Genomic DNA, 15,850 nt, shown 5'->3' with positions numbered 1-15,850 from the left:
ACAGCATTTAAGATATGGAGCTAATGTTAGTAATCCTTCCCTGCCTGCCTAGAACACCCAAACTGTCTGAGTCAGGCTTCATTCCATGCAAAAGCCCGAGGAAATCAGTTTGGTTTGTGGTGCATCTGAAAGGTCAGCCTGTGTCCCCATGGACTAAGAGGTATGGGGGAGTTCCAGAATTTGCTGCCAGTTTCTTGCTATTTATTCCTAGAAGCTGTTATCTTAGATTTTCTTTAGCTAAACTAAGTTATGAGGAACTGAGATGATGAGAGTGAGGGCTTTGGACAGTCACATTTCTAGGTGCTTTAAAATGTGTTTATAGATCTACAGCCCTTGCTTTTCAGGTTCCTCTTTAGATGGAATTTTATTTCACATTATGGACACTCAGGAGAGTGTCCTATTTCTTTTCTAATACCACATTTAAGGACTTTGCCAAATGAGCAAAAGCAAAGAAAATAACACTAAAAATCCTGGCAGAGTTTGAAGTCAGTAACTTTACACAGTACTGTTATTGTGAGACATATTATTATCTAAACAATTCCTCATTTGAAGGAATTTCAGATACACATTTTTTGCAGCATATTTAAAATCAGTATACAGAAGGAAAAGATTTATATTTGATATAGGGATTTATATCTAATGATGTGAAATAATGGATTTTTAAAATATAAGCCAATTAACTTAGCAGCCTCTTGCTTAATTGGCACTCATGCTATTTAAAAGAAAAGGAGTGGTGGGTGTCTAAAAGTTTCTCAGGTTGAAAAGCAATATTCTTTTACATTATTAACTCTGGTTCTTTTTCTGGTTTAATCCTTTCCTTTACATGGCTAGGGGCAGAAATAGTGGGAAAGTCACAGCCACATGCAATAACATGGCAATTAACTCAGAGGTACTGGTGGGACATTTAAGTAATTTTAAGTCAACATTTATAAACATGATGTTGCTGACTTAAAAATCTGGACATTATTTGCAGCTTTGGAAGATTTGATTACTTAACTGATTTTGATTTTCAAATTGCTTTCGAAAATCAACCACTGTTTTGAATCTGCTCCAGATGGGCAGTGACTGAAAATTGTTATGATCTGGCACGTATTTGGTAGCGTAGATAAGAGAGTTGATGGTCTCATTAAAAGTATCTCAAACATATGTGCTGATTAAAAACCCCCTCATCTCAGGCTCAGCAGGGTTTTGGCTGAAGGGAACTGAGCTGCTCTGTCACCCCTAAGGGCTCTTTCTGGCATGATGACAGGAGGAACTTTATAATGCTGCTGCACACAGGGTGAATATGAAATGTGTCATGGCCCAGTGTGCCTGCCCAGCAGCAAGTGCACCCTGGCACAGGCCAGCAGGAGCTTCTGTGGGGGTGCATGGGTCCCCACAACCTGAATGAGAATCACACAACTGGGATCATGGGGTCATCATTTAGAAATCTGAAAGTGGTATTTATTTTTTTTTTTCCACCAGCAGGTCCTCAAAATTGTTGCCTAGCTGGTTAAAAAATGGTACAGAGAGAAAGGCACTGAAGGTTCAAAGGCTCCGAACATCAGAACCAGACATCCCAAACCCCCCTTGTTGTCTCTGAAGAGAAACAGATGTTCCAAAAATACATTACTTCCCATTCTAAATGCAATAGCTAAAGCTGGTCACACTAGTTGTGCCCTAGTAGGTGCCTCTTTGTTTCCAAAAGAAGCCTACTGTTACCATAGGACAATAACATATATAGGTCTGTGTTTCAGAAAATTTAAGGCAGGCAAGATAAATCACATCCTCAACAACATCCCATCATTCTGGCAGCTACTTGCTAAACTGCTGTAGAATATTTTACACTTTTTTCACAACCTCAGAACAACTGAACAGGTTCTTTCCTCTAAAGTGTTATGACTCAGCTCACACAACACAGTCATTTTTTTAAAGGAGAAAATGTACTATTTCCAATAACAAACCTGGCAAAAACACTGACCAAAATTATGTCCCTGGTTTTAGGTTGCTTTGTAACCATTGCCTGCATGAATTAAATTATTCTTTCTGTTTAGACAGCTGGATTTCTGTGTGGCACTAGATGGCAATATTCCCTCAGCTCCTGCAATGGTCAGGGGAGCCATGCACAGCAAAGGGACATATCCTGACCTTTTTCCTTGTTATCACCCATGTAGCTCATATTATAACAGCCAGGTTTTATGTGACTAAACTCAATCTGGGCTGCAGGGCTTTTTAAAATCTCTGTGCATTCATCCACCTACCTTTACAGCTTCACAGTTCTCTGTCAAAACATTTATTGGACACTGGTTTACTGTGTGGGATCTTCTGTTTCATTAAGGAAGCTCTTATGGTCTCAGGCTGTTCTATGATGTTGATGCTCAAATCCACAGGCAAGAAATATATACATCCAGAATATTGCACTGGTTTCCTGCTGCCTTTTGTGTATTAATGTGGTGGCAGATTCAGTCAAGTCATTACTCAGATATAATATTACCTCATGTCAATTGTAAGTGGATTATTTTTTCCACTCATGTTTGGTTCTCATATAAAATCAGCATAATCTAAACCCAGCAACTGTAAAAAAAGTAATACTGCATCTATATCCAGATGGATCTAACCCTAACTCTGTGTGATATTTCTAAAGGTTTTTTCTAGTCAAAAAACTTATGGACAGTAAGGAACAGGACCATCGAAGAATATTGCCTATCTCCTTAGCATGATTAGGATTTTTTGCCTTTATACCACTTTATTGAGGTCCAGGTCTACTGAAATTGCTCCTTTCAAAATTGATTTTTGTGAGACCACAATCATTATAATGATTTTCCAATAATTAAGTACTCTGAAACAAGAGTGGAGAGTGAAACATCCCTCCTTACATACCACACCCCTCCTCTGGTCTGCTGGAGAGCTCCAGAGTCCAGCTGAAGATCTCAAAGTTCTTAAAACTGTAAACAAACAAAATTTCACACTGTTAGGAAGCAGTGAATTATTTTTGCTCCTCTTGTTCAAAGGATGGAGGATATGAACCCATTTATCTCCATGTGAAACTCTACCACCTGAGCCCTCACCCCATGCCCACCCTTTTCTGCTAGTTGCACACTTTTCTGTGGGTTATTTTTTCAAAGTCAATAATATTTTATGTGTGCTAAAATGCAAGGTTGATTTTGCAAAAATAAATCAGCCTTTTGTTGATAAAACAGGCAAGGTATTTCATGTTTCACGATGCAAAAGACCTGTTTAAATAATTATTGATGATATAATAAAACACTAGACTAAATGAAGTACATCACACTGTGTCCATAGAAACCTTAGAGTTTGTGTACCCATGTTTTCCCAGAGCATTCTTTCTTGTTGCACTTGCATCTTTTTCTATTCACAGCCTGGTTTATATATTTACCAAACAGTTCAGGTGGCCAAGCAATTACAATGACAGATGTGTAATATGCAGTAAATGCTGTGTCATGAGGTACAAAGTATTGCTGCATGGGTTCAGACCCTCATCCAATAACCAGGAAATGCAGAAAGAAGACTTAATTGGCCTCGGCACATTTTTCACTGCATCTTTACTGGCACTAGAACTTAGTTCATTTTACATTATTAAAATTCATGTGTTACACATATCTGGTATGGACAAGAGATATAATTTATTGCAGGCACCAAACGTTCTACATTACAACACATTATCCATCTCAAATCATAAAACACAAAATATTTGCTAGTAACATGTACTTTTAGTTTGTTCTTTCCACTTAGAAGTGGTACAGAGGAATTTTTTAGCTGAGAAATTGAAGGAAATGGTGCATAAGTTTCTGGTGTAGGATGCTAAGGTACTGTTTTAATATTTTAGGAAAAGTTACCAAGGCAGTTGATGGAGAAACTCTAATGTTGAAAGAGAAAGGAAATTAAAAGAAAGCCTGACATTCTCAGTAATACAATTAATGATACAACAATAAGAAATAATCATAAACTGAGGTTGAATCAGGTGTATAAAAATTCTCCTGTGAGTGATTACCACAGTAGTAGCAGAACATGTACTTTCCTGTGAGTTGGCTAAAGAGTAGGGAGTCACTACTCTGGCTGAAATAATCATTAATGGGAACGTTATGTCTTGAGCCTCTGATGTGTTTGAAAAGTAAGAGAACATTTTCTTCACGTAGACAGATTGGAAGACAATTGAGAATTAAATGCATAGAAAACAATTGAACATCCTGAACCCACCCATTTTGTTATGCAAATTGACTACTCCTCTGGAGCTGGCCTCTGTTGAAATCCTTCACTTTCCTGAGGACCAGGCAATTGGAAGCTTGCACATCAAGTTCTGCTCTCTCCCACCTCATAATCCTCACTTCCCATGTTTTTTCTCTTCATAACCAAACCTAAGACCAGTGCATTCTGTCATACTTGCATCTGTTGATCTTTTCCTTGGAACTGGAATTCTTTAATCTCTTGAAAAATGTTGCATCTTCCTCATATTCTCCACTTTACCTGATTATCCAGAAGACCTTTCTCAGAAGTGCAATTTTTTTGCTCCAAAGCACCCAAATAAAGTTGAAAATCATCTTGGAAACAAACAATTACACCCCCCCCCCCGCCTTTTTTGACTTTTTTACCTCTTTGTTTGCTCCAAAATTAATTTTCCCTCTATTTTGTCTGAAAACTCCCTAGTTGTATTCTTGCTTGTGTTGCCTTAGCCTCTCTTCATCTAGTTGCTTTATATTCCCAGGAAGCTCATTCCTGACCTCCTTGCAATGTAAGTGCTGCTGTGGCTAGACTTGGCAGTGAATTTCTGCCTTGCTCAACTTTTCTTAATTCACCTGTTCCTAACCAGCTCGTGTGCTTTTTTTTAAACTTGATTTTCAACCTCTTCTGGGATCTCTTTTAATTCTGCTGCCATTTCACTTCATATCTCATAGCCTGGCAGTTTGAATCAGAGAACCACAGAAATCCACTTGGAGGAAATAAGAAATGAAGGATCTAAGGAAAGTAATGAGACAACTGTAAATAACTCTAGGAAGAAGAAAGAGCCAGAGCCCTTTCTGCTAACTCTTACCCCACCTATATGAGCTGCCCTCCACACTCTCCTTCCTGCTTGCTGTGCTTGGCTCTCCCCTCATCTCCATGGTCACCTTTACAGCCTCCTCTCAACATGCTTGAACCTTGAGACTTAACAGGAAATAGCTGAAAGCCCTGGAGACATATTTAGAGGGAAAGCAGTTATTAACTGCTCCATGGGTATTCACTTAGTACCTGAAACAATTACCCATTGCATTTCCAGGTGAAACTGGGGACAGGCTAGCATTTCAAGCATGTGTATATTCCAGATGCCTTTCCCATACTAGAGATATCTCTAATAGCTCTTTATAGTGTCTATATAATAAATAATGTCTGGTTTATGTTTATGGACTTTGAATCCTTGCTTAAAGTAAATCTGTGTATGTTGTCAGAAGGAGAGTCAAAACAAAGAAGCTGAGAAATGTATTTATAGGAAGAAAAAATCACCTCATGCCACACCAAAAACAATCCTCCCTCCTCCCCACCAAACCCCAGACTAAGGAAAAAAAGAAAGAAAATAAAGGATAAAATCATGACCTCTGAATTCTGGAGAAGGCATGGCTATTCAGAGCATAGGACAGAATCAGTGAATCAGTCCTATCAAAGTAGATACTAAACAAATTTAGAAATGTATCTGAAAGACTTTAAAATGTATCCTAGAGGTTTCTGTCATTTTTTTCAAGACATAAAGAAACAGGCTTATAATGGAGTAGATTATACATTGCAACTAAAAAGAGAGAACAAACCTAGCAGCATTTTACAGTGTTCTGGTAATCAGTAGAAGATCACTAAACATTGTACAAACCTGGTTCATGCCTCTGCACACAGACCTCATCTTTGTGAGGTGTCCAGTCAGATCAAAAACTTCTTTGTGAACTCAGGAAATGCATATAAAGGGATGGGCAAAGATCTGGTAGATAAAGGGGCAGATTTGAATTTTTTGACAAGATAAATATATTTACATTATTATTAGCATAATTAGATCATTAAGAGTCAGATTTTTCATACACTTTTTTTTACTACCATGGAATCTAGGCACACATTTCCTGGGATAAAGGAAGATCAGCTTCCCTGGTACTACAGGTTGTGTTTCCAGATGATATGGTGTGGCCACATCCACTTTAAACCATTACAAAGTCCAAGATGCACTCTAAAATAATACAGATTAGACATCAAATGGGTATTTCTCATGATCCCTACAGTCAGTCTCTCATGCAGTTATGGTTCAGATCCAATCAGTAGGTGCATCTTTTCCAGGTCCATTGTGTCAGCAGAATTCTCCAGGCCACATAGGTACCATAGCCTAAGGTGTGAATGCAGCAAGCATAGGCAATGCCTGCCCTGGTGTTAAACTGGCTGTTCATGTTTAGCATGTTCAATTAACATATTCCTGCTACACAAAACACGGGATCAGGGAACAGAACTTTCTGAGCTACTGTCAGCTTTCAGTGGGACAACCACAGGCAGTCATGCAGAAACAGCTAGAGATACCAGCTTAGATCACAAATCAGTCAGGGTTCTCCACAGCTGTGTTAAATCTGAATCTCAAAATTCTGCCTCTTAGCAGAGCTGCTAAGCTTGTGCAGAGATGTTGAGAACCAACTAAATGAATCCCTGAGCAACTTGATTTAATTAAGCCTGCTTTGAGAAGGATATTTGACTAGGTGACCTCCAGAGGTCCCTTCCAGGCTAAATTATTCTATGAGTCAGTTCTAATGCACATGTATGGCATCCAGTTCCAGTATTAGTGTCACTTCTCTCCTATGCTTCATGAAATAACACTAGAATTGCCCATATTTTTAAAAAGTGTTGGTTTTATTGTGGGCTAGCATGTTAAATGCTTAATCTAAGGGAAGCAGTGCATTTCTGTGGCGTCCATGCTCTTCCTGAGACAGCTACACCAAAGCTGTGTCTTGTACAAACTTCATCATGTACACATGCCTCACCTCCAAGTAGGTAGTATGTGTGCTCTGAGTGATTCTCTGGTAGTCAGAAAAATAAGAAAATGTCAGGTTCTTGGTTTGGGTAAAAAAACATGAGTATTTGATCCTGGTGTGTGAAGACAGCACCTCATGGCCAGAGTGGTGAAAGCAGCATGGTATTTCCAGATTTAAAACATACTAGATTCTCTCCATAATGCTTCATTGAATAAGACAATTATGCTGAAAGGACAATTAATGACTGCTTTCCCAAGTACAGACCAGTGCTGTGAACAGTGTCAGCAGGAGCAGCTCCCTGACAAGCAAACAAGCTGACAGTGTTTGGAAACTCCCTTAGAGACATGGGTCCTTGGTTTCTTTCTCACTGCACAACATGAAAAAGAGGAAGAATTTAGGTGGAGCTGATGTAAACTGGGGAAAACATACTGTGATCTTCCTTCAGTTTGCACCCTGAGAACATGAAGGACAGGCTTGTAAAGACAATGAAGAGCATGCTCCTTTTCCTAATTTTGCTGGGAGTAGTATCTGGTAAGAACATGATTTCATTATGCTGCTAAAATTAGAACACTGTTGGCTGTTATATTTTCTCTAGGGAACTTTATAATACATATTTAGGGATCAGACACAGATGGGAAAAATCAAGCAACAATTATTTTCCTGCTGAAATAGATTGGGCTCTGTGGTTACAGCACTATAATGAAGAGAATATGACTCTGCTGAAACACTTTGTTGGATGAGGCACTTCAATTCTAATAGCCACTGCTCAGTGGGACAGCACTGGAGTGGAAAAGGAGGTCAGCTCTCCAAGAAGCAATAACTAGTAGTTATACTCCTGTATTTTCCTTTCAAAAATTGATAACATTTCTCTTTGATAAAGTAAAGCAACCAAACAGGACTAAACAGAAAGAAACATTCTTTTTTTATGGAAAGAGTGATCAAGTACTGGAATTGCCTGGGAAGGTGGTGGAATCACCATCCTTGGATGTATTTACAAAGACTGGATGTGGCACTCAGTGCCATGGTTAGTTGAGGTGTTAGGGCATGGGCTGGACTCGATGATCTTGGATGTCTCTTCCAACCTAGTGATTCTGTGATTCTGTGATATTTGTGGACAGCATTACAGCATAACATCACTAACTTGGATCAGTGTAAATACATGGGAGATTTTCCAATATGAGTATTTGCCCATGAGCAGCTTAGTAGATCTTCAAACTGTCTCAAGTCTGCATGGCACACAAAGCACTGGCCTTGCTGTGAGCTACCTGCTCAGGTAGGGTCATTTTTCTCTCAAGGAACTCTAAGAGTTCTGCCATCCCTCAGGAACCTGCCAGTATCGGATGGTTTTCCTGCTGTTCCCAGAACTGTGATTAGGATATTGGCTGCCACTTTCAGCTTTCTTTGAAAAATGGCATTTTTTTAACCTGCATGGTTGTGGATAGAGAAAATCTTGGTGGTGTTACTCAAGCACCCTAAAAACTGGTATATCTTGAATATACACAAACTTCTACAAAGTAATCTCATTATTGCTTTGTCTTGGACTCATCATTTGTCAATGACTGTCATTGGTAATTCTGATAAATAATGTCTTAAATGTCTTCATAAATATTTTGTTTTGCAAAGTAAAGAGGTAAGCAAGGATTTGTGAATATGGAAGGAGAGTTTTTGTAAAATTGGTTAGAAAAAGAAGAAGTCATTTAGATGCAGCACCTAAAATTTCAGTTAAAAATAAAGAGCAAGAGGTAAGAACTTTTGATTTAGAAAGATAAATTCTGAATAGACAATGAAATCTTTGGAGATAATACAAAAATAGCAACTACTCTCTACATTTCTAAATACTGTAAATTATTTCATTGTTTTTCTCAATGGTTTCCATTAATGAACTGTGGCTTGATGAGTGAGCTGAATTCATCAAGTACTGTCCACAGGAGATTACATTCAAAGTTCAGCTCCACTTATGGAAATGTATCTCCAGAAGTCCCTCTCAGCCCAGCCACATTTGCATGGGTGATTTTTCATGATGATGTTTTCCAGAATCTGTAATAACAGTAATAAAAACTTAGTTCTTCACTGGATCTTGCTCCTGCTGACATAAATCAGTAACAGCTCAGCTGAACTACCAGGGTGTCAGATTGAGCTGTTCAGATTAACTCTTTCAGGCACTTCCCACCTCACAGTGTCCCACATCCCAGCCTGTACCTGTAGAGTATCTCCAATGCCATTTTTCTATAAATGCCAGAGTAGTCCCAGCTGGATCAGTGACTGTGAACCTGCTGTATCTGCAGTGTGGGATCATGAGAATCACCATGCAGCTGTGGAGGGGCCCTTGGGCTGCAGCTCTAGTGGTCTCAGACTAGTTCCTGTAGCAGCTTTTCACCTTGCAGCTCTGCAGAGAAAAAAAAAAAAAAAAAAAAAAAAAAAAAAGAAGATTTCATGGGGGTTTTGCTATGAAGAGCATGTCCAAACCCAGAGTGGGTAGTATCTGTATCTGTCTCCCTCTTGGCACAGAGTGTGTAGGAAATTTGGCTGAACACAGCTGGCTTTCTTGGAGAGTGTTTTGGATGGAGCAGTGAAGCATCCCCAAGCAGCAGTCAGCCCTGCCATAGTCTGGGGTTGTGGTACATTGCTGGTTCAGGGATGTGAGATTACTGAAGTGATATTTCAGGGCATCAAAAGCATTCCTGGTTTAGGTTTTCTAGACACTCTTCATAAGATGAAGCATAACAGGCTTTAGTCAAAAATACCGAAAATAGAAGCTGAATGCCAGAGAAAGCACAAAGTTTGGTTTGAGGAGTCCAGAGGTGTGGACAAACAAGGACTTTGTGTAAATCTGTTGGATACCTCACCAGTGTGAGCAGCTTCCATGCAGTTTTGAGCCATAGTGTGCTTCTGTGGGCCTGCATCTTCTCCAAAGACTCCAGGTTGCTCTTCCTTGCTCAAAGCAGGAGACATGACAGTACCACCCCTGACATTGTTACTGACTCACACTACTCAAGAGCCAGGCTTGCACACTGCTGCAGTAAAAAGAATTAGGGGATGGAAAATGGAGGAAATAGGTGCTGCAGATAGTGTAGTCCACAAAAAAACATTGCTTCTTTAGTATCTGACTATGTGTGATTCAAGGTACTTTTTTGATGTAACAGTGAACAGAGGCACTAATTAGTACAGCAGGCAAAATGAAAAACTAGAAACACTTCTGGCTTCTTTGCTTCTGTATAAAGTCATATATGAAGGCAAATGATGCAGTAAAATAATATTTTAACAGTAACCACTCTAGATGTCAGCACTATAGGACTGAATTACAGGAGAGATATATTCTTTTGCCATTAACACTGGATTTACTACCACACAATGCCCCCATTGATAGGTAAAAAGAGAGTCAGGGTATTTTGTGTTCCTTCATGACAGCTCTTGACAAAAGCTGTGTACTTGTTAACTCAAGATTCCCAGAAGTGATTGTACATTCATTTTCATCTTGCAGGAAGAAGAACCCAGCTCCTTAAGGGCTTGCCTGCAACAAGCACTGTTGAAGAAAACTCAGCAGCTGGTGTTTCAGTCTACAGCTTTACTGTGACTGTTTCTCCATTGGCTTCTGAAAGTCTTGCAATTCTTCCTACCATAGTCAATTCGAATCCACTCACAGAAGCTTTTGACATTGAATCAAAAGGAGGTCTTGAATTTGGGGTGAGTTTTAAGTTTAAGTTGAATAATTTTCAGTTGTAGGCTGATGTTTCCTGGATTACTGAGCACTGACAGTGCACAGTGTCTCATCTTTTAATCAGAAAAGAATTTTAAATGCAGACTGTGGTAGTATTCAAAAGGGCTGTAATAGATATGACTAGATATATGAATAGATGACTAGCAATAGTAATTATGATTTTTAATTGCATCTAGGAAAAATCAGTCATCACAATAATTCCATTGATTCTGTGATAGGAAAAAAAAGTGCTTTTTAGAAAATTAGAGGTGAAGAAGAACATGGAGGGTCTGCTTCTGTTTTGAGATTTTATTAATTTTTCAGCTTAATATGTATGAAGTCACTGTGAAAGTGGCTTAGTTAAGCCACATAGAGCTTCTGTTTGTCCACTCTCACCAAGAATTAAAATTAATTTGTCTCACTTCCAAAATGAATGAAGCTGAATCAGATCAAAGTAATTTTTAATTCTGAGTAAAGGCTGTGACACATGAGGAAGTTATATTGAGGTAAGGAGTTATCACCCTTCCACACATCTGTGACCTGTCTCTATCCATTGCTCTTGTCCAATGACAAATGCAGAGTAATTTCCCTTACTTCAGGCTGATTTTCATTGTTGGATAAATTGGCAAGTATTAGCTCACATTTGTCACTGGCAATGAGTGCTCAGATGCATGATAACTTGTCATCCAATTGCAATTTTCTTATGTGTCTGATCCTGAACAGTGACACTGAAGAGTGGCTTTAATAGATACAAATAGAAATAGTGCAGAGTCTTAAAAAGGTGATTTGAATATCCTTTTCTGTGTGTTTCCAAGGAAGTTTGGGTTTTCACAGAATCAACACAACAGCTCTTTTCTTGTTCTCTTTTCTGGTGTTTCTGGGAGAAAATTTGTGAAAGTAAAGCTGTGGCCCTGGGTGGTATTGGCTCATGGGTTTGATGTAAATATGGGGAGCAGCTGTGGCTCCCATGCTCCAGCCTCCCAGCAGAGTACAAAACTCACTTGTACCAGCTCTGACTGCTCCCCAGCCAGGTCAGTGACATGGCCATAAAACCTCTCAAAAAAGCCCTTTTTCACCTGTGAAACATAGGGTGGGACTGTACAAATACCTGGACTGAGTCAGCTGAAGTGATCATAGAATCATAGAATTATGGAATAATAAAATATGCTGAGTTGGGAGGGTTCCTTCAGGATTATCTAGTCCAGCTCCTGGTTCTATACAGGACACCCCAAGAACCACACCATGGCCTGAGCATTGTCCAATCAATTCTTTAACTCTGCCAGGCTTGGTGCAGTGACCACTTCTCTGGGGAGCCTGTTCCAGTGTCCAGCCACTTTCAGGGTGAAAAAACTTGCTTGATATCTAATCTAAACCTCCCTGAACTCTGCTTCATGCTCTTTCCTCCACTCCTGTGTAACAATCAGAAGGAAATGAATACATACATTAAACAAGCTTTGCTAACAGAGAAACTATAATGTGGGAACCCCTTCCTAATATTTATTTTGGCATTTTGAATTTATGTGATCCCTTCTGCTGCAACACAAAACACAGTTCTTTTTTATACCTGCTTGCTCCTGTCCCATGTCATCTTTATGTTATGATGCACAAGAACTTATATTGCTGCTTGTTGAGTGGGACTGAGAAGTTAATCTGGAGGAAAAACAATAGACAAAAAGTCCTTCTTGTTTTTATTCATGGCAAAGATGATGGAGAAATTCTTGTTCTAGCACAGTGCAGGGTGACACAAGGATGAAAATGGATGGCCAAAAATGCTGTAGACTGGAGACTGCTTCTTCCAAAGTGCCAGTTTGTATCCATTTCATACCACAGCCACATCACTAGAATGGCCTGTGAACTTTTCTATGTGTTGCTTGAGCTGTTGCTTTTTTCAACATTTCCTACGTCACTTGGAGGACTAGAATGAAGAGTTTGAGCCAGTGAATATCAGTCATGAAATTATCATAAAACAAGCTACATACAAATTCTGCAAATTAGCAGATGAGTGCTAATTACAACTCATAAAACAAGGATAAATACATAGGTGTTCTTAGTTAATTTATTTGATGAGGGTTGCTACTTTAATTATGCTATGTTGTAGCAGATCTGTACAGTATTTCACAAAAGTTATATGAACCAAACCCAGACACCTCAGTTCTATCTACTGCCATTAAATCTTTGCTAAGATATAGAAAAAGGCAGTATTTCATGAATGAATCATGAGATTAGCTAAGTACCTGTTAGGACAGGCTCTTCAGTATTTATGAAGCACATTTAGTCCTGTTGCAGCAGCAGAAAGCAATATCAACGTTTCTTGATATATTTTGAGACTTGTGAGAAAGAAACAGTTTCTGAGATCTCAGTCCTGTTCATTCCTCCTCACCTGACTTCTGTTAGAGGGTTCTCAAGAGCAGAAGATTGTGGAATGCATGAAAACCTGCTGTTGTCTGAAACTACCTGGGTGCTCTTAGTGGTGCTCTCTGAAGATATTGGTGGTGGAGTGGAGAGCAGGGAGCAGTGAAATTCTCATGTGGAACAAGTGACAGACAGTTCAGTGGAGACTCTAGATCCCTTCTCATGAAGTCTGCAGCTGCTTCAAGTATGTGCAGTCCTGGTTTTATCAGTAAGTTTTGCTCCTACCTGAAGGAAAGTCAAATAGTGGCTGTTCCAGTGGCATTCTGCTCCCAAAAAGGTTCCAAAACAACCTAGAAAGAGATCATTTAGATCCACACTTCCAAGGCTTTTATAAAGGAGGGTGGAAGATGTGTATTTAGACACATTTAATCTGGCTGTAGTAACAGCACCAATGAAAATATCTGGCTGTAAACTGGTGGGATAATCTCCAGGATTCATAACTTCTGCTTAGAACTGGACAGTTTAAAATGTTGAATTCACTGTATGTGTTCACAGTATTTAGATTTCCATCAAACATTAATTTTGAACATTAAGCTTTCCACTGTTTTTTTGTTGGGTTTTTTTGGGGGGTTTTTTCTCTTTTTTTCCCCCAAGTTTTTTTAGAAGGTTTCTTCTGGGTTAACATCACTTTTATGGGAAACTCCTATCTGTACAGTAGAGGAGAAAAGGAGACCATCCAGGAAACAATTATTTTCTCCTGTAGTATAGTAAAAAAATGATCCATGAGGCTCCAGACAGCAGCCATTTTATGTACCAGAAGGCACAAAATATTTATGCTTCTGTTCACTCTCTTTCAACACTTTGATAATTGTCTCTATTTTGACTTGTGTCTTCTAACTGTGCTGACATAATTTTTGTGTTTGGGTCCTTTCAAAACCCAATAATTTTTCATTGTTCTCCTTCTGCATGCTCTTCAGTCTCCTTTATTCTGCAGTACTGTAAATACACTGACATGCTGCTTGTCATATTCACTCACGAGCCCCAGCTCTTCTCCTTCCCCAGCACTCTGCTACAGAGTTCAAGTTTCAGTTTTTTTAGCCACACAAAAAACTTAACTGTCACCTCTTCCTTTCTTGTCCAAGGAAGGAAAGATCTTGTTTTATTATTGGTTTCAGCAGTGAAGGTTGAGGCATGCAGTTTTCAACATCCTCCTGTTGCTCTGGGCTCATCCTAAAATTGCATTTTATGTTTTTTTCATAGAATGTCAGTCTTGTGTTAGTACATATTCTGTGTTAAGAGACAACATGCAGAGCTGGAAGTCTTTGAAACCCCCAAAACAAAATAAAGCAAATTTTTGCCTGATCAATCTTGCAAAACTCAAGGTCTAGGTTATTTTTTCAATTAGTTCAGCATTTTCCCCAAACAATTCTAGTGCCTCTCTCAGACAATGTACCCACAAAATTTCCTTCTTCTGTGGTTTTCCTGCAAGTCTTCTTCCACATACAGGTTACACAAGGAAGGTTCTAGTAGCTGCTAGACTTTATGGTTTCCTACCTCCACACTCTTTATTTCAAGTAAAAGATCCTCCTCATGTTCCTAATTCACAGAAAATATGAAGCTGCCCTTGTGTCTTGCAAGGCTTTCTCTGAATTCTCATTCTCATCACACCTTGAACACTCCTGGAGCATGATGTAGAAAGGAAAACACTTGGCACAGACATGTAACTGCAAGATGTAATCCTGAATTTGAAGATAAAACATTGCTGGTGAGGCAGGGCAGCTCCTCCCAGGCTATCTTTGAGTTACTCCATGAAGCCACACAACATTTTGGTCTCTTTACTCTTTCTGTCACATTTTTGCCACTGATGAGAAATGTGCTAACAAACAAAAGATTATCTAAGACACTCACTCTTTACTGATTGAAAGTGTCCCTATATTTGTATTCACTCATTTGGACTATGAGTTTCACCTCTTGCATCGTGTGCTAATAATAATCTTTTATTTTCAGGTTATTACCACTGGAAACCCTGTCCTAGATTACGAAACTATGCCAAAGAGTTTTGACTTGCAGATTTTTGTTGAAGATACAACTGGAAGAACTGACCTTAACATATTGACTATTCAAGTAACAGATAAAAATGAACATCCTGTGTTTCGAGGAAATATGGCATTTCAAAGTAAGATAATGGTAGAATTTGAAAACAACAATACTTGGAAAGATGACATTAGTTAAAAAATAAAATGAGCTCATGCAGTACCTGTAGTTAAAGTAACCTAGACATTTTCATTTAGGAAAACAAGGAAGGAATAGGACACCTTTTTTTTTTTTTTTTTTTTTTTTTTTTTTTTTGTCAGAGCTTTGTTTTACACAAAGAGTTGGCATGCTTCATCTCTGGAACTGCCCTTCTATTTTTCTTGAAATTTAACTTTAGAATTATTTAACCATTTTGAAACAGCTGAAGAATTAAAATATAAAGTTTATACCAATAAATACATATGGCCTTTTTAATTGAAAAATTGAAGTTTGCTGGGGTTATAACCATTGAATACAGCTACATATTTCTGTAGTTTGCTGGAAAATATACTGATTTGGACATGCAAGGTAAATTTCAAAAAGGGCATATTGTATGTGCAAGAATTTCTGTGGGAAAACCATAAAAACCTTGCTTGGCAGATGTTTTATGCCTGCATATTGCATTTGTGCCTTTGCGTGAGAAATTAAGTTGAAATTAGTCTTAGGAGTGAGACCTCAGAGATTGTGATCTATGGTGGTACAAACAGGAAGAGAGAGAGAGTTTTGTCTCCTACATGGGGCAGTTGATGCTAGCCAAGTT

At 38.8% G+C, this 15,850-nt stretch overlaps 1 protein-coding gene across 1 annotated transcript in view; it reads left to right on the top strand.

Moving 5' to 3' along the window:
* The first annotated feature begins 7,344 nt into the window (after positions 1-7,344).
* The window catches only part of CDHR3 (cadherin related family member 3), a 33,843-nt gene continuing 25,337 nt past the window's right edge, over positions 7,345-15,850 (top strand). The window contains exons 1-3 of the mRNA XM_079303713.1: positions 7,345-7,499; positions 10,450-10,652; positions 15,025-15,193. Coding sequence (XP_079159839.1) covers positions 7,430-7,499; positions 10,450-10,652; positions 15,025-15,193 — 442 coding nt within the window. The 5' untranslated portion in view covers positions 7,345-7,429. The remainder of the gene's footprint in view (positions 7,500-10,449; positions 10,653-15,024; positions 15,194-15,850) is intronic.

Source organism: Erithacus rubecula (genome assembly GCF_903797595.1).
Source record: "Erithacus rubecula genome assembly, chromosome: 4".
Classification (NCBI taxonomy): domain Eukaryota; kingdom Metazoa; phylum Chordata; class Aves; order Passeriformes; family Muscicapidae; genus Erithacus; species Erithacus rubecula.
This window is presented reverse-complemented; position numbering and strand designations above follow the sequence as displayed.